Source organism: Delphinapterus leucas, chromosome 12 (genome assembly GCF_059928025.1).
Source record: "Delphinapterus leucas isolate spDelLeu-1000000601 "Yukka" chromosome 12, BTC_Dleu_Yukka2, whole genome shotgun sequence".
Classification (NCBI taxonomy): domain Eukaryota; kingdom Metazoa; phylum Chordata; class Mammalia; order Artiodactyla; family Monodontidae; genus Delphinapterus; species Delphinapterus leucas.
The window spans coordinates 69,559,264-69,583,490 of NC_143140.1; the positions used below are offsets into that span (position 1 = coordinate 69,559,264).

Below are 24,227 nucleotides of genomic sequence, written 5' to 3' on the forward strand. Positions count from 1 at the left end.
GATATAATTACTTAAAAAAATAAAGACAAAGACACACGTGAAGTGACTTGTTTCCAGGATAAACTAAAGGTTTTTGGCTTGCAGGAAACATTTCTTCTTTTGTTCTACCCTATGTCCCTAGGAGTACCTGGGATAATTTTACACATGGTACTTAAACAATGCATGTTGACTGACTTACCTCAAAATTAGGCCTGGGACAAGGTTCTAAAGGAAGAATTTTCCCAATAATACGAACAATACTCCGAGCTGATCCATAGTCTTTATTTTCCCAAATCTGCAAAACCTATTTAAACATAAAGCATTGTTTAAAAAGTAGTACTCTATTGAGCATGTTTATATTGATATTATTTATGGAAAAAATGTAAAATATGCAATAACATTTATTTTTAAAAAGAAAATATAGAATGGCATACTTCTAAAGTATTTTCTTCAAAGAATTAAACTTTATTCATATCTGTCTTTAAACAAGTGGGAAGCAGGGGGATGGGAGTTAACATATACAGATTCCAGGAAGAAAGATCTTTTGAGAAAGCACCACAAATTCATTCTGTTTTATTTCTGATAATGGCCAAATATCTTGGGGAACTTTATTCAGAAAAATTGTCTCCCCTCCTCCCAGCTAAAAATCCCATCTTTGGGCCCAATGAAAAATGGACAATTTCAATTTTTCAAGCAGTGAAGTAATACAGAGTATATTCATGTAATTTCCTTTAAAGGAGGAATAAAAAGGGGAATAAATGAAGCAGGCCCTAAACAGTTTAAGGATGCTTTACTTACTGTTGTACTGGCACAAAAAGAGACATATAGACCAATGGAGCACAACAGAGAGCCCAGAAACAAACCCACGCATGTGCAGTCAATTAATCTACGACACAGGAGGCAAGAATACACGATGGAGAAAAGCAAGTGGTGTTGGGAAAGCTGCACAGTTACATGAAAATCAATGAAGTTAGAACACTCCCTCACACCATACGCAAAAATAAACTCAAAATGGTTTGAAGACCTAAATGTAAGACATGACACCATAAAACTAGAGGAGAACATAGGCAAAACATGCTCAGACATAAATTGTAGCAATATTTCCTTAAATCAGTCTCCTAAGGCAAAAGAAATAAAAGCAAATATAAACAAATGGGACATAATTAAACTTAAACGCTTTTGCACAGCAAAGGAAACCATCAATAAAATGAAAAAACCTACAGAATAGGAGAAAGTATTTGCAAACTATGCAACTGACAAATGGATAATCTCCAAAATATACAAACAGCTCATACAACTCAATATCAAAATAACAAACAACCCAATCAAAAACTGGGCAGAAGACCTAAATAGACATTTCTGCAAAGACATACAGATGGCCAACAGGTACAAGAAAAGATGCTCAACAGCCCTAACTATTAGGGAGATGCAAATCAAAACAACGAGGTATCACCTCATGTGGGTCAGAATGACTATCATCAAAAAGTCTACAAATAATAAATACTGGAGAGGGTGTGGGGAAAAGGGAACCCTCCTACACTGATGGTGGGAATGTAAATTGGTGCAGCCACTATGGAGAACAGTATGGAGGTTCCTTAAAAAAATACAAGTAGAGCTATCATATGATCCAGTAATATCCCACTCCTGGGGAAAACTCTAATTCAAAAAGATACATGCACCCCAATGTCCACAGCAGCACTATTTACAATAGTCAAGACATGGAAACAACCCAAGTGCCCATCAACAGATGACTGGTTGAAGAAGATGTGGCAGATATAGATATAGATATAGATATACATACATACATACACACATACATACACACAATGGAATATTACTCAGCCATAAAAAAGAATAAAATATTGCCATTTGCAGCAACATGGATGGACCTAGAGAATATCATACTAAGTGAAATAAGTCAGACAGAGAAAGACAAATATTATCACTTATATGGGGACTCTAAAAAATACTACAAATGAATCTATAAACAAAACAGAGAAACAGACTCACAGACGTAGAAAACAAACTTATGGCTGCCAAAGGGGAAAGGGAAGGGGGGTTATATTAGGAGTATGAGACTAACAGATACAAACTACTGTGTGTAAGATAGAAAAGCAACAAGAATCTACTGCATAGCACAGGGAACTATATCAATATCTTGTAATAACCTATAATGGACAATAATCTGAAATATTATATAACTGATCACTTTGCTGTACAGCTAAAACTACACAATAGTGTAAATCAGCTATATTTCAATTTTTAAAAAGAGAAAAAATAATGCTTTACTTACAGTGGAATACATTTTCTAGTAGTCAGTTCTTAAGAAGATAACAGAAATGAAATGTGCTTCTATAACTCAAATAATAACTTTGTTCTTTAGCTTGGAGTTTCCCCTATTAGTGTAAACTATTCCCACAGGAACTTCCCCCAAAATGACATAATGTTTGTTCTTTTGGAAGTGATTTCAACACAAAGGAGGCATTTTCTCTCTTTAAAAAGCATTAAAAATTGGACTTTTCATTTTTCCTGAGATCCCATAAGGAAAACCAAGTTTATTATAAGCCACAGATATAGAGGTAGCATCCTATCAGCATCCTCATGGAAACATCCAGTAAGCAGATGGATACACAGTTCTAGAACTTAGGAGACAATCTGCATTAGAAAGATGGATTTGGGAATCATCAGCATACAGAATACATGCCAGGTAAAAATCGAATCCATAGGACTAGTTGAGAAAAACTGGGGCTAGAGAGAATGATTTGAAAGTCATCAGCACATAGAATCTTCTGCACAAAGTCATGCCATTCCTCTGCTTTTAAATGGCAAGGGTTCTGAATTTATCTGATCATATCCAAGCATCCGGCTCTAACCATTAAATACTGATTCCATCAGCCAGCCTCACAACCTTCCATCAATTCTGCCAGCTCAGTTGTCATAACATACTCCATTAATTGCGTATTCATTCTCCAATCACTCTCAAAGGTCCTCTGCCACTTGGCCCTATTCTATCTATCCAACTTCATTTCCCACTATCCATTAACAAGAACACATGCTCTTTTGGGTTAAGCAGTTTTCCTTCAGATTGATGGCCTCTCTCAATTGCTTTTCACAAACTTTTCAAAAGAAGGTTGCTGATGCCACTTCCCTTCCTCAGTCATTCTTCAAACTACTACAGTTCAGCTGCCACTCTCCACCTACAGAAATCCCTAAAGGCATCAATAATCTACTGAAAAGCAAATCTTCAACAATCACTCAGTCTTTGTTGTCTTTAAATCTCTCCAATTCTGAAATTCAAAATGCTTCAATAACATCCAGTGACATCCTCCATTACACGTCATCAAAGTCAAATATCAAAAGAATGTCGATCACTCCAAATCTGAATCTCTTTTCTTTCCTACATTCCAGAACCATATACCCAATTATCTGCAGGACCTTTGTATTTATATATTCCAACAGCACATATGACTTATCTCCCTACTCAAAGTAGTTTCACGTATGGAACTGTCCATTTATATTAATGGCTCCATCATTTTTCAACTTTTGTTTAAAACATTTTAATTATCCTTGTCTATTCTAATTCACAACACCAAACAGCAACAATTTGCCCATTTTCTGTAAGCCCCCCTATTATTTTTGTGTCTCTCTTATATTCAGTCCTGTATTACAGTTATCTGTATACGTTTCTTATATCTCATATTATATTTTAAGCATCATGAATACAAGAACCATGTACTGCTACTCTGCATCACCTACAGAAACAAGCATATTGTGTTAGATGTCATAGCTACTCAGTAAGTAGACAAAATTTGATCTGCTTATGCTTCTCGCACCTAAGCCAACCTCTCTCCTTAATATTTATTCTGAATTTGCTGAGCTATAACTTGCCATTCTATATCGAAGTATCAAACTTAAATTACCTTAAATAAAGCCACTAGATATTTTTTAAATATTTTATCTATGAAGGTCATGTCTATCTTTTGCTTCGGTTGTATCTTTCGTTGGCATTTGACCTATCAAATAAATGGGTTCCTGATAATCTTATCCCTTTTTTAACTCAAACTATCAAAGCTATACTAAAGGAAACTCGCCTTTGTTACACCTATAGAGAAGTAACAATTTTGCCTTGAGTGTTGACATATAAATCATTTCTAAAATAAGACCTCAAACAAATACAACAGGTTCATTCAAATCCATTAAAAGATATTTACCTGGTTCACAGGAACACCAAAATATTCCAGCATCTCTCTTAAGATACTCAATATGAATGACATTGATGAGGCAAATACAGAAGCAAATTTAAGGAAGCATTGTTTCTTGATACCTTAAGGGGAAAAAAATTAGAAAACATTATTCTTGATAAATAACTGTCGCACAAAATTGTACTAAATAACTGGAAAACCCCTTTGGTTACACATTACACCATCAACTAATCTCTCTGGCCAGCATTATTTTAATGAGAGGAGAGAAAAAAAGGAACGGGGGAATGGGGAAGGGTTGGTAAAAGAAACTTCAATTTATCAGTTAAGTTGCATTAAAAATTCCTCTGAAGGGACCTGGTTAATAAATATCAATCAGCGAAATTGGAAACTTAGCAGGGAAGCCTTCAAGTTAGTTGCAACAGCGATGCGCCCTCTCTCCGAAAGCTTTGGGCTGAGACTCTTAGAAGGGATGAGTTCAACCCATCCTTGAAAGCAGTCAGGGGGCCGACTCAAGGCTTTGACAAAAGGAACGGTAGCTCTTCCTCACTAACGTATCGGAGTACCACCCACCTCCTTGCTTATTTTAAAGAATATGAACCCCAGATAGGCGACGTGACTTAGTCACCTAACTACTAAATAACAGGCCGAGACTAGCGCCCAGTCACATCACTCGCTTTGGCCCCAAGCTCCCTCGGCGTCTCTCCTAACCCAGCATGGTCGCCTGGCTTACCTTCCTCCGAAGCCCAGCCTCTCGGCAATCACGGGAACTTCAAGCAGTCGCTAAGGAACCTTGCCGCGGCATCCGCAGAGGACTAGGCCCGGCGTGCACTCGTCCTGGTCCAGGAGCGCTCAGACGTCCATACGTGTCCGCCCGTGCGCTTCGGCTTGCCTGCCACGGGCGGTGACGACGCCTGCACTGGCCCAGGGCTTGGCCCTGTAGCCCCTCACTCGGCCGGGGTAACTCGGCTGGAAGCGCGGCCCTCCGCCCGTGCGCCACCGAACCTGTCCCTTGCCTCCACAATGGGCTCACCATTTCCGGGTCCCCCGACTAAACTTAAACTCCGCGGGCCATGACCCGTGCCCGACCTCATTGGACAAGGCTGAAGATCGTTGCTTGTGACTGGTTACGTAATGACGTCAGGTTATTTACGGTTATTTAGACTGGCTACTGAGTGTCTTCCTCCTTCAAGAGGGCGGGCCTTCAGCGAGGCAGCCAATAGAAGCCTAGAGGCACAGGTGGGCGGGGCAGGCAGCGCAGGGACGATGACGCATGCTCAAGACTCGCTTTTAGGTTTCCCGGGTGCTCCTACAATACCGGTGTCTACAGCCCAGAGTATGGAGCCATTATGGCCCTTGGATCAGGCCCACGATCCGGAGTTCGTGCCCCACACAGATCTTCGCAGGGAAAGTGTGTCATCCTCTACATACAGACCCGAAGTGGGGCCGCTCTCCCAAGTCCGCTTGCCGTGGAATGTCGCGATTTGTTTAATAATTCATTCGTCTATTCAGCAAACATCTATTTTATGCTTATGCGACTAGCAGATGCTAAACGCTGTCATCGAGGAATCTGCAGCATTGCAGTACTTACAATGTTCGTTCATGAAACGCTCCAGGTTATCCAGGCTGCCAATGCTGATCTGGCCTAGCCTACGATGGTAAAGTGACCACCAAGTCCTGGCAGGTGATATCCCAATTTTCAATTCTGATCTGAGGTTACTGGCTTCATAAGAAACAACAGCTACTGGGCTTCCGTGGTGGCGCAGTGGTTAAGAATCCGCCTGCCAACACAGGAGACACGGGTTCGGTCCCACATGCCGCAGAGCAGCTAAGCCCGTGTGCCACAACTACTGAGCCCACGTGCCACAACTACTGAAGCCTATGCGCGTAGAGCCTATGCTCTGCAACAAGCCACAGCAATAAGCCCACGCACCACAACGAAGAGTAGCCCCCACTAGCCGCAACTAGAGAAAATCCCACGTGCAGCAACGAAAACCCAATGCAGCCAAGAATAAATAAAATTAATTTAAAAAAAACAGCTACTGCTTCTAGTATTTCAGTGAGAAATGCATTGGAGTGACATATAATTTAGGATCAACTGTGTCTGCTGCTGACCAACACAGTCAAAAAATGGGAGCATTGGGGCTTCCCTGGTGGCGCAGTGGTTGAGAGTCCGCCTGCCGATGCAGGGGACACGGGTTCGTGCCCCGGTCCAGGAAGATCCCACATGCCGCGGAGCGGCTGGGCCCGTGAGCCATGGCCGCTGAGCCTGCCCGTCCAGAGCCTGTGCTCCGCAACGGGAGAGGCCTGCATACAGCAAAAAAAGGGAGAATTTTTCAACTAATTTCTGTGTGTCCATAACATTTATTCATTAAACTAACATTGAATGTAGTATGTCCCAGGCATCATTCGAAGGCACAGGGAATGTAATGAGCAAGGCAGCTGAGGTCCTTGCCCTCCTGGAGCTTACACTCTAGTAGAAACCTCAGAGACGATTCCTCTGAGCAATATATATAAAGAACATCTCGCTCCACGATTTATTTTTCCTTATAGCACTTATACCGTGTATATTTATGCTCCACCTCCTGCCAAACAAAACTCCAGAATAGGAAATTTGTTTTGACCCATGCTGTATCTCCAGCACTTTAGAAGACTGCCTGGTATATTTGATGGGCGTTCAATAAAATAGTTGGATAAATTATTTGAATATTTGTTGAATAAAGTAATTGGATATGGGATGAGAGAAAACAGACACCAAGAATGATTTGAAACGAAGAAACCGGCAGAACAACAGTGATTATAGTGACAGGCCCAGTAGTCTAGGCTAGATAAGGATTAAAGCAGGAGAGGGGTGCTGGACAAATGTAAAAGAATGCAAATGGATCAGCGACCCTACGTAGCATTTTCTCAAGTTCCTTGTCCTTCCCTTTTGCCTTCATAAATAATGATCTTATAACCTCCTCCCTTTCCAATCTGATATCAAACAGCACACAATAGGTGCAAAAGGAGAATATCCCTTGAGAGCATGAGAAGGGAAACCAGTGGTATTAAAGCCTCCTTCAGGGTGCATTATTATTACTATTTGTGTGTGTGTGTGTGTGTGTGTGTGTGTGTGTGTGGTATGCGGGCCTCACTGTTGTGGCCTCTCCCGTTGCGGAGCACAGGCTCCGGACGCGCAGGCTCAGTGGCCATGGCTCACGGGCCCAGCCACTCCGTGGCATGTGGGATCTTCCCAGATCGGGGCACGAACCCGTGTCCCCTGCATCGGCAGGCGGACTCTCAACCACTGCGCCACCAGGGAAGCCCCAGGGTGCATTATTAATAGAGCTCAATATTCAACTTCGATTTAGGTAACAACACGGTGGGCCCAGGTCAAATGCTACATCTCCATGAATGCTTTGCTGACAATTTCCCTCTAAAATTAATTCTCCAGTGATCCTTCCTCCATTTTGTTTACTAAAGCATTCATACATACCACATCTTGACAACCTTTTACGAGATTTGACATTAATATTTTTCTATTACTTTTAAGTGAAATTACTTTCGTGAACTTTTAGAATGATGCAGAATTTAAGTAAATCTTTTCTACCTTTTCTGTCATTTTTGAGTAGTGTTCAAATATTTGATGGCATGCTTTCTAAGATTTTCCTGGCTGTGTTCCCCTCCCACAGTTGAATCTAGGCCCTCTCAATCCACCGTGTCTACCCTGCGAATTAGGATTCCACTTTCAGTTCTTTCTCCTCAGTGTGGGGTCCCGTCCTTAAAAGGAGTCTTGCCTTGACAGGTCCATTTTGAGAGTTCACTGAGGTAAAGTATTCCAGTCTCTGTAATCCTTACTGTGGGTACCTTGTGCTCACTATTGGAGAGGAAAAACTCCCAGTTTTAGTAGGCTCACTTGAGATTCTCCTTTTCAAGCCTGTCAGATGCTACCCCAATTCTTAAGTTCTACTCACACAGAAATCAGTACCAGGCAGGTTGGTCTTCTGTCCCCATCCCGGTATTTGTGGGTTCGTGGGAAAAGCTTGTAACCTAGTTTAATTGTAAATGCTGTCCAAAAATAACTGGTTTTGTTATCTAGATGTATTTTTTCCATTTTCCCAGAACCATTAATAATACATTATAGTTAATCATCACACTATGTATTGGATCCCCGAGATCAATAATTTATTCAACTTTACAGCCAATGCTAGGCATACTTTCCCAGTGAACAAATGGAGGCTGAGGGCTGGCTTGAAAAGAGGCTAGAAAGATGTGTACTCAATCTTGCCAACTGCCCAGTTGAAACCCCATTAGCCTCTGACACAAGGCTAAGTTTTAGGTGATTAGGAGTACTCGAATTACTATAATTATCTTAATGGGGCAGGATACAATGTAACATTCTAACAAGTAGGCAATAGCCTCTCCAACCTTAACCATAGGATGTCATGAAAAGGTGATATCCAGACTGGGATGCACATGCCCAGCCCAGAAAGTTCACTTAGTTATACATTTCAAAAAAAATAATACTTAGGGCCTTTTTCCTTCTGTTCTGCTACCTATGCTTGAAACCTCTCAGGGGCAGTAGTAATGCAGTATACTTAAACCAACCAGCACTATTTAAAAGATTACATACTTCTTAAAGGTTCATTAAAACTTTGCAATTGTTTATTCAAAACTTTTAAGTATTAGTTGACATTAATTAGGACCAAGATTTTCCTTGATATTAAAATCATGTTTCAAACTAAACTGTCCTGAAAATCTCCTCTGCTTTTTGTATTGACAATAAAAATGACTAAGTAACGTAAAACACAGTTGAGAACTACTACCTATGTATCTATACCTACTATATATCTATAAATTGCTATTTACTTGTGATATATTAAAATTACAAAATCTAAATTAAATAAGTCTAAGTGCAGGAATTATTTTATTTGAACCTTTAAATAACATATAAAAGCCTAGGTTATTGCAGTGTTTGAATCCAAAGGTCTTATGTGTTTATTGGCTACTCATACTATTTTTGAACAAAAATATTTAGACCTCTCTAAAAGCATAAAGGTGAATGGCAGCTTGATTTTTCTGGTTCCATTAGTTTTAGAAAATCCATATGACTTAATAGATTCTATACTGTTTTCTGATACAATATGTCCACAAAGAGATATGCCTTGACTTTCTCAAACACTTAAAAAGAGTTGATTAAAACCTAGAACACAGAAAACACAGTTAAAGGATGTCCTGGTTTTACTCTGCTTCTGGATCATCCAGACAGTCCAGTTAAACATCTTTTACTCGTAATACTTCCATTTAGTCCTTTTCATTTTTTAGCAATAATCAACTCATAATTTTCAAAACTCTCATGGTCTGAGTAACGGGAAAAAGAAAAAAACTCTACTTCATAAAAATTCCAAATAACTTATATATTGTCTTACAGTAGCAAATAATTTGCTACTGTAAGACAGTCATCAAAAAATTTAGCATATTTCAAAAAAGAATACGGCGTAAGTCTTAAATATTGAAGTTCATTCCTATCACATTGAAAACTGTAGCAATAATACAGCATTTCTTTTTAATTATCACAGGTAATTTCAGTTGATAACACACAGTTTAATAAAGCAAGCACCTGAGAGTAAAATGTAGTTCTTAAGTAGTTCAGATGGCTAGAAAAAAGTTCAGCTTCAGGTAGCCCAGTATTCCTGCTAGGGAGATATCCAGATTCTCCATACTTCTATAAGCAGAAAACTATGATATTCACAAGCTGCCTACTCCTTTAATTTTACTTTTGATTGAAGTATAGTTGACTTACAATGTTGTATTTATTTCAGGTATACAGAAAAAGAATTTAGATTCTTTTCCCTTATAGGTTATTACAAAATATTGAGCATACTTCCCTGTGCTACAGTAGGTCCTTGTTGGTTATCTATTTTGTATAATGTGTATCTGCTAATCCCAAGCTCCTAATTTATCCCTCCCCCACCCTTCCCCCTTTGGTAACCATAAATTTGTTTTCTATGTCTGTGGGTCTATTTGTGTATTTACGTTCATTTGTATTTTTTTTTAAGATTCTACATATAAGCAATATCATATGATTCCTAGGTCCATCCATGTTGCTGCAAATGGCATTATTTCATTTTTTTATGACTGAAATATTCCATTGTGCATATATATCACATCTTCTTTATCCATACCTCTGTTGATGGGCATTTAGGTTGCTTCCATGTCTTGGCTATTGTAAACAGTGATGCTATGAACACTGGGGTGCATGTATCTTTCAGAATGGTTTGCTCCATATATATGCCCAGAAGTGGGAGTGCAGGATCACATGGTAGGTCTATTTTTAGTTTTTCAAGGAGCCTCCATATTGTTCTCCGCAGTAGCTGCACCAATTTACATTTACATTCCCACCAACAGTGTAAATGCGTTACTTCTTCTCCACACCCTCTCCAGCATTTATTATTACTAGACTTCTTGGTGACAACCATTCTGACCCACATGAAGTGGTAACTCGTAGTTTTGATTTGCATTTCTCTAATAATCAGCCATGTTGAGCATCTTTCCATGTGCCTTTTGGCCATCAACATTTAGGTCTTCTGCCCATTTTTCCTTTGGGTTGCTTTTTTGATATTGAGCTGTGTGAGCTGCTTGTATATTTTGGAGATTATTGTTAATTGGCTTATACCAGTCAAATCTCTTGTTGGTCGCATTGTCTGCAAATATCTTCTCCCATTCTGTAGGGGTTTTGTTTGTGGTTTCCTTGCTGTGCAAAAGCTTTTAAGTTTAATTAGGTTCCACTTGTTTATTTTTATTTCTATTACTATAGGAGATGGATCCAAAAAGATATTGCTGTGATTTATGTCAATGCCTACTCTTTTTAAATATCTGGTTATCAAAATTAATTCACTGAGTCAACAAGTCTATATATCTATGATTTTAATCCACTGGCTCTGGTTCTGCCCTCCAAATATGGAACATGTTAAAATGATGAGGCTAGGCAAAGTGATATCAAATGCTCTTCCTGGTCCTATGTGATCCGAATTTTACTCTATTTCCTCTTCTAAGGGACAGCCCTTTAAGTATTTGAAGACTGCTATCAAGGACTCATCCAGGTCATCACTTTTCTATAGTAAATGTACCTTTTCCAATTATTCATATGACAATATTCCAGACCTCAAGCTTCTGGCTCTCCTTCCTTTAAATATACTAAATGTTTTCCCTTAAAATCACAGTACTCCAAAACAACACACAAGAGGTAACTTGAGCCGTGTATAAAAAGATTAAGGTTCCAACTCTTCTATTCATAGCAATCTGAACTCTCTCCAGTTCAGCTCATTTTTAAGGTGGCTTAGATTGACTTAAGTTTTAGCAGGAGCCGTTAACTGACTCATACCAATCAAATTTCTATATATCCACACGCAGTTAACATGCTTTGTTTTATACACTCAAGGAGCATTTATTGCATACCTATGGTATGTATGTCTTACACAATACACAATGCTAAGGACTAAACATTTATTCTAGCAAAGCATGACACATACACAGAATGAGTTGCCAGCCTAAAAGAATGAGGACAAAAGAGGAACTTTTAGGATTTTTGGTAGGGTGTAAGATTTTAGGATAGGTAAGTGAACAAGGAGTGGGATAAGGCAAAAGGAAAAAAAAAAAAGCTGCTCACAGGATATTCCTATAGTTCATCCTAAGATTTAGGCAACGAGAAGTCATTGAAGAATTTTTAGCTTAAAAAAGACAACTTCCAGTTGAAAAACATCCCACAGATGGCAATTAAAAGGTCAAGTTGTCCAAATCAGAAGACTATACTGCAGCAACTGGGGCAAATGATGAGCATCTTTACCACAGTTATCACAGGGGTGAAAAACAGCCAACACGTTGATTTTGAAAGTTGAGTATCACCAAATGAAGGCATAAAAAAATAACTGTATACTGACATTAACCAGTTAAATTCTGTATTTTAAGTATCTTTTTATGTCTACATTTGGTGATACTCAATCTTTCAAAAATATTCCAAGTGTATTTAACATTACCGTCATGGCAGGCTTAGAAGTACCCTGGAAGCTTAAAGTTTCTAGGGAATTCCCTGGCGGTCCAGTGGATAGGATTTGGCGCTTTCACTGCCGGGGACCGGTTTCAACCCCTGGTCAGGGAACTGAGATCCCACAAGCTGCGTGGCGCGGCCAAAAAACAAAAGGCTTCTAGTTTTCCCCTTCCAGTACAAGACAGAAAAAATTACGACCTCCCATACTCAAGGACTAGATTGGGTGAGAGTGGTATTCTTAATTTTAAGTGGCGCTTTACAAGCCATGGAATTTGCAATTACTATGACAGTACCAAGAAGTTATCATTGCCAAATACAGAGTTCATGCTGTGAAAATACATCCTTTCGTCACCTAACTGTACGGTGTACTTAACTATCATCTACTTTTATTTTGCTCTTCCTAATTTATTTTTGGGGGTATTTTTTTGGGGGGGTTGTTTTGTTTTTATTTTATATTGGACTACAGTTGATTTACAATGTTGTGTTAGTTGCAGGTGTACAGCCAAGCAACTCAGTTATTATACATACACATCTATTCTTTTTCAACTTCTTCTCCCATTTAGGTTATTACAGAATATTGAGCAGAGTTCCCTGTACAAATACAGTAGGACTTTGTTGGTTATCTATTTTAAATATATGTCATCTACTTTCATTAAAAGGAGGACTCATTATTACTGAATCAGGAAGTTGGGCAACCCTAAGAGGTTACTAAGAAAAATCTGATCCCAATTCTTAGGAGAATACCATTAAAACCACTTACCCAACCCTTTTCTACTTGCAAGAATCAAGATTATCGTCTGCACTTTAAGAGCACTGTAAATCGGCTCACTGTTGTGAAATGCCTAAAACATCCTTGGGAAAAATCTTTATGTACAGGTCGTTATAATTAAGACACATTGTTTGGAATTTTTCTCCTAGTAGTGGTGGTAAGTGGCATCCTAATGCCTGTTCTTTTTTAACCAGTGGGATCCATTTTTATAAGCTAAAGTACTAGGAGGTAATACAATAATATAAAGAAAGCTAGCACACTTAACGTACAACTTTGGCTTCACTTGCGTACCTGACACACTAATCACTACTGAATGCTTCTAAAACATGAGTCCAGCTCATAAATTTACACAACTTCTACTAAAGCTCTCAAGTCAGACAATGGAATACAATAACTAATTTCAATATATTCCTGAATTGGAAGAAGCTAGTAACTTTTTCACTTAAAACTTCATTAACATAGACTCCAAATTTTTAACATCTACCTCAATAAACCGAACAATTAGACCCTTGACATTCAGATTTAACAATAATGGCTTCAACTATTTGAGAACCCTAAATGTATGTAACAGATAATATTCTAAAATTTTGTTAAAGGATGTATCACAATCTACTACTCACAGAGTCTAGTCAAATACAATCCCATGAAGGTGAAGTTTATTTCTCCATGTCCCTTCCCTTTTCAGCAACTTTATAAACTTAGGTCTCTGTACTTCTCTTTCTGAAAGTGAAAGAAATACCGTTGCATATGGAACAAAGTATTTCCCAAAGGGATTCCAGCTGAAAACCAAAGACAGGAATTCCCTAGCAGTCCGGTGGTTAGGGCGCTGTGCTTCCACTGCAGGGGGCAAGGACTGGATCCCTGGTCAGGGAACTAAGATGCCACATGCCGTGCCCAAAAAGAAAAAAGGAAGAAAAAAAAAAAAGCCAAAGAGAAAAGGAAAAAAGCAACTAACTCTCTTTAAAAATAAATGTCCCTAATAAATAAAACAGCACATTTTTATGTAGGTAACTGGTACATAGTGTTAAAATTACCCAGTATAGTTCAGCATACATGTACAGAGTTCTTACTTCTTTAACAAAGTTTTGAAGGAATAACTTGTCATTTGTATTAGTCAAAATGTATGTCTTAGCACACAAATTTCTGTGAAAATGCGAGGGGCATGGTAAGAATCACACCAGATCTAAATCAAAGTGAACAAAGACTAAGTTAAAAAACCAAAAAAACAAAAAAAAAACCACTTTTTAGTTATTAACTGACTACTATTTCTAGAAAGAAAGAGAAGTAATGCTGATTTCTCCATCATAATATTATGGCTGACAAGTTCCTGTATGAACACAAGAACAGGAAGGCTAGACTAGAAGTCTGAAATTCCTGTATTAACAATGGCTTAGAATTACCCACTGTAAAATTTCCCATTTTCCCAGGAGAAAAAAATAAAAATAAATGGGGATTTGAGCAGTTTTATAAAGTATTTATCAACCCTCAAAAAGCCACATCATCCCTGTTAGTAATTTTACTAACAGATAAGCTGGTATTCTAAAATGAGACATAAGCCATTGCCATCAGTTGTACAGAACACACACAGAAATAGTCTCAAAATCAGGTAAACAAACAACAGCTATTACCACTTATGACATTTTATTGGCATATGACAATTTACAAGGGTCCCTGTTGCATTATACATCACACTGAGTAAGAATCAGTTAGCCATCTACATTCATTCTTACTGGATATATTTTCACTCAAATTATAACTGAATTCCCAACACTTGATTTTAACTGTGACAAAAGGGGAAAAACAGTAATTCCTTAAAGTAGGCTACAACTGGAAAAACAAATTTTGCTTTTTTAATTAAAATTCCTACGATGTTGAAAGGTGTACACACCTAAGGACTGAGCCATGGCCTTCTTAAAACAGCTTTCTTAATCCTTTCTGGAAATATCCTTTGGTTCATTTTTATTTTCCTTCTCTAAGCAAAAGGAAGTGTGAATGCAGGTTATCAAGGAGTTACTATTTTCTAGCACTTGTAAACAAATATCCTTACCAAGAGGAACCATTCAGCTTTTATAACATGCCATGAAGTAGGGTGTTAAATTGCGGTTTAAAAAAATTCACACAGGCTTTTTATATGCGTGGCTCTAAAAAAAAGATAACATCCACAATGGCATTCTATTGCAGTGTTTTCACAATCACCCTTCCTACTATATTCTAATAGGATACTCCTTCCTCAATTTTATTTAATAAAAGTAACCAAATCATTAACATATTTGGGTTAAAGCAATGCATTTGCACTTAAAATATAACCTGCTGGTAGGACTTGGGTAGCTTTATTCCTACTTCCTATTAAGTAATTTCTCAGTAGGTTCCCCTTTCCTGTTGTCTTATATGGAAAAGCAAAACTGCACATTTATAGACATGCATAGAGATTCAGTATCTAACCAAATAATAACTGTTAAAATAAAAGCTAAAATTTGTATAAAATAAAATGGTCGTGAAAATTCTCCTGTGTCAGAGATCAAATCCATGTTGCTTTTTAGCATGTAATTATTATTCTGACTAGGAGAATATTAGTTATGCCCTGATTAATGCAACACATAGTTGCTTTGACAGTATTTCCTCTGCTCAAACAATTCCAGAAAGACAAAATAAAAATAACCATGCAATACTTCAGGATCTTAGGGCCATGAACATCACATATACTGAGTTTTGTTTTCATGTTTTTCCCGCATACAGCTCTTAGCTAATGCCTCTGACTGCAGTTAAGGTGCTAGAAGAGCACCTGTAAACAAACCATCAGTGAGGATGAAAGAGCCATACACTTAAGATGTTTAAAAGTTTACACTAACAGAATAAGCATTATCTCCTTTTAATGCAAACATAAAAACTAATTCAGTTGCTGAATTAACAAGTGAAATTTGACTACTTTTATATATCTCTAAGAGCAGACAGACTTAAACACTGAAATTTACTATTTTGGATTTTCATTCCTTCTAAGAGATATCATCATAAACATAAAGGCAATTCACATTTGAAAGATTATCTTCCTGAACAATAGAACCCTTGGGAAGAAAAAGAAAACCCATTTTACAAACTGCAACTGAAATATGGAAAAAAATAAAAAACAAGTTAGATCAATGCTGTGACAAACTTCCTGTCAGACCTTTTTATTGGTGACATATGAAAAACAAGTTACTTAAAATACCACTAATGAGCAGTATATTCTGTTCGCCTATTATTCCTTATGGTTAGACTACAAACCAATGATTTGGCTGTCCAAAAGCTCAAATAAATATGTAAGGTATGACATCAGGTACACGTCTTTTTAATGTATCAAGTTACTCTGCAGAATAATCCTCTTCCATACCAATGCCAGGATTACAGGTTTTGTTCTGTTTTTTTTTTTTTTTTTTTTTAAAGTCTAAGACATTCAGTAGGAAGGGAGTTTTTATTTGTACTATTGCAAACCAGTTTCCTCTCTCAAACAATAGCTGATATCTAAGACCATGACTCAAACTTTCAGGGAAGAATAGAAAGAGAAAATTGAATTTTGAACTCAAATAGTAAAGGCTCCTAAGAATGCTTTGTATATAGGCCACTGCTTGCTTTCAGTTAAAAAAAAGAAAAAAGAAAAATATTCTCATACTTTTCAATCTAACTTTTAACAGCTTGTACTTTTTTCAAGATTGGCAAAGTTTCTTTTTCCTTCTTAAGCATTTGCTGAGGTGTTAAACTAGCTTAGTTTACCAAAATAACAACTTTTTCCATGGTACACTTCAAAAATTAGTCACCCTACAATGTAGTGTGTTTGAATTAAGGAGAATGTTAAACAGATGTATACAGTTAAAATAGTTAGTGTGGTTTCTATAAACAACTGCTATTCAGGGATTTGTATGTAGAGCTAACGTTTACTTCAGAATAAACATTAACAAACAGGGAGGGAAGAGAATCATAACTTTCACAGAGCTGTACTTGACCATATCTTATAGACAAAGCAGAATTACAATGCATGTAACAAAAACAGTAAAAGTATTTTTTTTAAAAGTTGATAGTTACAAATATGGTACGTAACAATTTTCTACTTTATTTCAGTACAATTTTCAACATACAGTCTACTATTTTTCAGGATATTTGAAGACTTAAAACAAAATTTCTCTAGACTACTACTTGCAAACAGTAAAATTTAAGTAAAATGCTTACATTCTTATTTGAAAACAAAAATCATGTAAAAAAATGGTGGGTGCAAGTTCTGTTCTCTGTTGCAATCTCACTTCAGATTTACTATTCCTAAAAAAAAAAGAGAGAGAGAGAGAAAGATTAGCAAAGATATGAAGAGTGAAAATGATCCAAAATAATCATTGTTCCTAAAAATTAATTAACTAACTGGCCCACCAAACCCATACATAAGAAAATATAAGAATCACTAACAAGTTGGAAATTTCTACCTTTTCTTCTTTGCGTCTGTCCTTCTTTTCTTCATTATTTTCCATGGTCTCTTCTTCATCTTCAACAATCCCGTCCCCTTGATATTTGTCATGAGTCCATTTTGGACTGCTACCTGATTTTTTGAAGTTAAAGCGCCCTCTGCCACGTTGAAAAGTACCACGACCTCTTCCTCTTTTGGCCCAATAATCCACACCATCATCTCTGTCATCATGCTACAGAAAGGTTAAAAACAATCATCAATGAAACGTCTTTCTTGTAAGGAAGATAATTATATCCCCAATCGTAAGTCATGGTATAAATTGTCTGAAGATTGGGTAAATGAGATTGGTACTGTTCCAAAACACAAAACAAAACCAATAAAACTGAATTTTTCAACAAAAACATACTCCATCATGAAAGCAAACGGTTACATGATTGCTTCGTAACCCAAGCATCTGAGAGCTGTCCAATTTTTTTGGAGAATCTCAACTGCTAAATTACTGTCAATTTTCAAATTTTTTATTTTTGCTTTCCGTTTTTCAGTCTAAGTCCATTTATTATTCATAAGTATATTATACTGTGTATAAATGATAAAATAACCGATATTTTTCCCAAAAAAATTACCTCAGTCGTAAATATGCAACAAAGCATAAAAATATCATTACATTATCAGTAACATTTACTAAATAAAACAGGTGATAAGAATTATAGTTTACATATAGCAACAGGTTATAAAAATCCTACTGAGATTTAAATCTAAATCAATGTGTATTACACATCAGTCTTCTTGGCAAGGAAATTTCACAAGCCAAATCATGATGGCGTGGTCCCTAGAGTAATATCTCAACTTCTTTCTTCTTCACTAACCTAAAATACTGCAGTTATTACAGCCCAACCTTAATTGTTCATTAGCTGCATCCAAAAACAGATGTTCCCCAAGTTACAAATTGTTCCTTTAATCAAAACATCTGCAAAACTGAAAAGTACTTGACTTTGTCGATAAGCAGAAGAGTATTACATCCCAAAGTACAAAACAAAAAGCCAAAGTTCTCCTGTAATGTAATTTAACTGCTGCCCACCTCAAACTTACTTTTAAGTTTGTACCTACAAAAATGGGAGTGACACCCCTTTATGAGACAACAGGCATAATGCAAACAATGTTGCATACTGTACACAAGTACAATCTACATACATAAGTACAACTTATGGAGTACTGATATTGATCAACTGTCCAAAAGTCACTAAAACTTTTCAAATACATAATATGAACACATTTTCAAAACATGCAATGTGCCTTTGTGCATATTCATGTAATACAGATCACCCTCCTGAATCACTTGAAAAGTTCACACATGTAATTAACAGACTATATGAAAGAGCCCTTACCCACTTCTAATAACCTAGCTTTATCAAACCAATAAAAGATGACTACGCAGAGGTGTGCATGACTCAAAGAATGAACTTAGGAACTATCAAAAGTGTAAATTTCAGTATGTCAGAAAGTTCAACTGTAAACCCAAAATAAACTATTTTAAAATAGTCTGCCACTCAAAATAATATGCACACACAATTACATAATTTCACGCTCCCTTTTGGTATTAACACAACTAACTCTATATAGCCTTTATGCTTTCTTGTTTGTGGTGTTTACACAGTATTCCATGGATTTGTAGGAAGAAGCAAACAGCCATTGAAGCCAGAGGCATGGGTTTAAATCTTAACAGAAACTGTGTGACTTTACTTCCTCATTAAAAAAAACCAGAGATAGCCTTGAAGGAACATAAACGATCTGTTAAAAAGTGCCCAGCCCAGTGCCTGACAAGCAAGCAATCAACGGTGGTGATAATGTTTATATGGTGCTTATTACTCATCTAATCCTCACAACAACCCTGTAAAATACTGTTACTAACCCCATTTTAGATATAAAGGAATTGAGGCACAGAGAAATTGAGTAACTTGCCCAAGGCCACAGAGTCAATCTTTTCCACTGCCCCTTATGCCCATCATCCACAGAATGCGCTTTCTAGGTATCTTGGTGACAGTAAATAGTTACCGTATGAGGTAGCTAAGAGCTGAAACAGAAAAAGCAGTGGCAAAGCCAGACACTACAGTTAAACTAGCAATTACTTTTAAATATACAATCATCTGAAATTAAAGAAAACAAAAGCTCCAAGATCACACTGTGTTTTTCAGAGGGTATCCCAGCAGCTACCTAAGTGACATTTTGATGCTAAGCACACTAACTTTTTTATTTTTCTTTTCGCCGCGCCAAGAGGCATGCGAGATCTTAGTTCCCTGACCAGGGATTGAACCCATGCTCCCTGCAGTAAAACCACAGAGTCCTAACCACTGGACCGCCAGGGAAGTCCCTAAGCATACTAACTCTTAATCCTCAAATTCTTACATCCAAGATTTTAGTCTTGTTACAGACTAATTAAAATTAATTACTTCATAGATGACAAAGAGGATGTTAGATAGTTATAATACACAGCCAACAATATGTTAACAAAGGAGGCCATATTAGAACCAAGACCTTCTGAATCCTCTGATCTCTTCTGTATAGAATGATCAAGTTTCAAAGAGTGAATTTATTAAAGCGCCAACCCAAACGTCCTTCCCCACAGGGATTTTCTCTTCCTCACATGACTTCAACTCAACATGGAGAACTTGCCCATTTTAGTACTTTTCCACTTGCTCCAACTCTTCACATACTCTCACCTCTCCAGAGAATTTCAGGTTCTAAAGACTATTATCTTCCCTGGAATACTTATTATTGAAAACATTACCTTATCTTTGCATAAATCAAACTTCTGAGAAGGAAAATTTCAGATTAAGAATGCAACAAATGTTACTATTACTCAGTACTGGAGGAAAAATGATATGAGCTGTAAGAACCTTTTGGAGCCCAAGGCATGGGTTCAAATCCTGACCCCACTCCTACTGGCCATGTACCTTTGGTCAAGCTGCTCAATCTCTGTACCTCTGCGTTTTTCATCTATACAAGTGGAATAACGGTCCTACCTCAAAAGGACTTCATAAGCATGAAAATAAATTCATATATGTGAAACAATTAGAATGGTGCCTACCATAGTATATGCTCAATAAATGCTATCCATTATTTTTACTAAGTATTCAATGTTTCATTACTCTGGACAAAATTTCCATGTTTGTCAAAACCTAGGGGAATCTATAATTTTCAACTTCATTTAGTCTCAAATTTTTTAAAATATTTCTATTCTCAACACTAGCTGTCTGAAAAGTCAGACCTATTCAGACTACGCAAAATATTTTAACTTTAAATTCCCCGGTAAAAACCAGAGTTGTCATTCCAAGAGCTCATTAATTAAGAACAAAAATAATTAATTTTGGAAACTGATTTATAAGAAAAAATGTGATGCGTTACGTTTACTTCTAGTAAGCATTAGTCTGTGACAAATGCACGTATATGCCTATATTTATATAGAAATGGAGGTTTTAAAACATAATCCAGAATAGCAACATATAAAATGTTAAATAACACTTTTCTTAATTACTATAACGCCTAGCTATATGACAATAAAAAATAATTATGTCCCAATTTAAGACAAAAACTATGATACTGGAGACTGAAAGAACACCATAGAAAAATGAAGGTCTGGCCTAAATTAAATATTCGTAAAATGTTTAAGGGTGCTAAACAATTACTATCTACTTGTTCACCTCTCATTTCCCTCTTAACTTTTTGTCCTTTCACATTTGCTCTATTTGTCTGGCATTTTTACAATCACTCACTCCTCACCCCTCCTTTGCAAGGTTGGCCTTTTAATCTCTTCTGACTGGATGATCTTACTGTGGCTTTGTGACTGAATGATGGCTCCTAGACTTTTTTCTCTCTCGATCTGCATTAGCAACTGCCTACTGCACACTTCCACTTAATTTCTGCCTGGCACTTCAATAACAGAACTTAATCTTCACCTCAAATTAGCTGCTTTCCCCTTTATTCCCTATCTTTGAGAGATTCCATCTTCTCACTACCAACACCCGACTAGTGGCTCCCTGAATAAGCCTTCATAAATGTTCCTTAAACTTTTCTCAAACCTATAGTCCCTTAGTTCAAACAATTATTTCCCAGATATGTTTGTCACAACCATGATTTTCCAAACTCTGCTTAACATCCAAATTTATTAAAGTATTATGGCCTTCTAAAATTTGGCTCCCGCTTTTTCTTAATTCTCCCAAACTTACACCAATCATCTAGCCATCTGAGTACTGGAGTTCTCTATTTAAGGATGTTTCACTCCTGCTTTCTTACAGTACACCTGCTCATCTTTTAAGCTCAAGATTCAATCCAAAATCGTCTACGAAATCTCTTCTAATCAGTATCTCCTTTGCAATAATCCACCATATGTATTTAGAATGTTCTCCATTACTAGGTCTCGTAAGCCAAGAATTGAAATATTTATCTTTCCATCTACAACATAAACAGCAGTCTACTCATAAATTCTTAAATCGAAAAGGAGATAGGTCTTTTAAACTTTTCTGTAACTGAATAAAATGCCTTTCACTTTCCAGACTGTCAACTCAAGCATAAATTTCTCCTCACATGAGCATATGCTGTGCAAACATTATGCTTAACTTTTTCTTTTTCAGACTCTTGGTCATTAAAGTACCCCAAAAAGAGGCAAATGGAAATTAGTTTTTGAAACAGCTACAATGCCCATTCTTCAAACAAAATATAGATCTACTTCAGAACACAGCTCTGTAACTCTAATTTAGCTGATGGCATGGACATTCAGGTTTATTCAAATATATTCATAAAAAGCCAAATGAAAGATACATTTCTATAAAATCCAGTACTATTTTCCTCCTTGCTTCGACAAAACAATTAGTCTTCAGAAATAGTCTCTAAAACATGACTTCCCTGAGAAGCTATGACAAAAATGAGTATTCTGGTAATAGTTTTTTTTTGGTGTTTTCTCAAGTTTCTATAATACAGGAAAAAACCCTCTTCTCCCATGCCAAAGTGCAGAAAATTTCCATCATTACCTAGAGAATCTTTCAGGACCCACCTCCTCTGGCTTCATCCCTTATAAAACTACTTCAGAGAGAAGAGCATCACAAGGAAGCACTAAATTAATGTGTATCTAGCAACTTTTCCATAATGTAATTTTTCATCTTCCTTTTACTCCAATAAAAGTTAACAGCCTCCTGAGAACCTTGATTACATATACTGTGAAAGAATTCTTCTCCTTGTCTTTCAATTAAACCAATAGCTGCGATGATGAAAAGTAAATCTTAATTAGAAGCTTCTACAACTTTTACCGTCTTATAGACAGATACGAAACAAGTTACTGTTCTTCTCTGAATGTGGCTATCAAATCAGGTATATTTTTACTTTACCCTGATCAGCCCATAGGTGATATCAATAAAGTATAAACAGGACTAAAGGGACCCACATTTTCAAAACTTCAAAATCATCTGGGTAATGATTTATTTTAAAAGTTTCCTATATGATGGTGAAATCTTCTCATAGTAGTGGATACCTGTACTCAAATGTATTCACCCAGTATGCTTTGAAAATTAATGCAAACCAAATAAACAGAGATTTCTAACACCCACCAAGAAGTACTTCTTGCTCTTTGGGGTATATTCTGGATCCCATTCCTCTTCCTTCGGTCTCTTTTGAAAAGTAGTATTTGAGTTGTTTGGACCAGTATTTGTCCCAGCAAAAACTCCTCTGGCTCTTCCTCTGCCTCTAATTCGAAACTGATTAACATTAACAAAGTTGTTTAGTAGTGAAATCAAGAGGTATTAAGTTACATGCAAACTCTAATTTTACTGCAGTAACAAAAAACATTCCCTAATTTCTTTCCTAAATCTCAACTTCATGGCCACTGAGGCCAGTAAGGAGGCAAAAAATTCTGCCTACTGAAAGCTGAGTAGGTTAAGAAGAAATGCAGTCAACCTAATTAGTTAACAGTGCAGTCAGAATACTGCACTTTCAAGGCCTGAACTAAAATTTTTAAATAATCAAGTTGGTTTGTTTCCCTTCTACTAGCCAAAAGAGTTGTCTAATTCCTAACACTAACATCCCAAGTGTTCAACTACACCTATCACCATACAGGCAAAGCTCTTCTCTTTCCCAAATGATCTAATTAGTGAACCCCACTAATAACAAACTGGATACTTGCTCAAGGTAGGAATCTGAATCTAGAAATTAAAGAGTCAAGAAGATGCACTACTATGAAGTCATTAAATTAACAATTGTAACAAATTTATGGAAACATGGGAATAATGCATACGCTATGTAGAATAAAAAGAAGATATAATTTCTATGACTGATACACGGATAAACAAGAACTTGAAGATAATAGGCAAAAATGAAAATAGCTGTCAATACAGAGATGAACATATGGATTTTTTTGTTTGTTTCAAGACTTTTTTCAAGGACTAAGTGATTAAAGAAATGGATCTCAATCACTAACTTTGCTTGACTCTTGGGTCTCTAAGCACTATGTACAGTTACTGATTCCAATGTTAAGAAAAGTTATCTAGTTTATATAGATGCTTCTAAATCTCAAAATGGCATTTTATTCTTTTAAAATCAGGCAAAAACATTTATTTTTTACTTTATATACGGAGAAAGCATCATCCCAGCTCCAGCCCTTCCTCAATCCCCCTAAATGGCATTTCTTAGTGACGATATATCAAATACCATTTTATTTTTCAAGCCTATACGAGTAATGACTCACACAACAGACAATGTCTAAAACATATATTTTACTTTCCTTATGTATAGTACTCTTAAGTAAAGTTCTACCAAATGATAAAAGATAATTTTATTACTTAC

General features: G+C 36.8%; 2 protein-coding genes across 5 annotated transcripts in view; both read right to left on the reverse strand.

The window, feature by feature from the left end:
• MTFR2 (mitochondrial fission regulator 2) overlaps positions 1-14,493 on the reverse strand; it is a 115,094-nt gene extending 100,601 nt beyond the window's left edge. For both annotated transcript variants that reach the window (XM_022557364.3, XM_089921653.1), the window contains exons 1-3: positions 4,912-14,493; positions 4,191-4,303; positions 179-283 (exon numbers count right to left, since the gene is read on the reverse strand). In XM_022557364.3, coding sequence (XP_022413072.1) covers positions 179-283; positions 4,191-4,253 — 168 coding nt within the window. In that variant the 5' untranslated portion in view covers positions 4,254-4,303; positions 4,912-14,493. The remainder of the gene's footprint in view (positions 1-178; positions 284-4,190; positions 4,304-4,911) is intronic.
• A 104-nt stretch (positions 14,494-14,597) lies between these two features.
• Positions 14,598-24,227, reverse strand: part of BCLAF1 (BCL2 associated transcription factor 1) — a 29,560-nt gene continuing 19,930 nt past the window's right edge. For 2 of the 3 annotated variants that reach the window (XM_022557383.3, XM_089921643.1), the window contains exons 11-13: positions 22,997-23,143; positions 17,419-17,631; positions 14,598-17,260 (exon numbers count right to left, since the gene is read on the reverse strand). In XM_022557383.3, coding sequence (XP_022413091.1) covers positions 17,255-17,260; positions 17,419-17,631; positions 22,997-23,143 — 366 coding nt within the window. In that variant the 3' untranslated portion in view covers positions 14,598-17,254. The remainder of the gene's footprint in view (positions 17,261-17,418; positions 17,632-22,996; positions 23,144-24,227) is intronic. The other variant, XM_022557398.3, reaches the window with a different exon arrangement.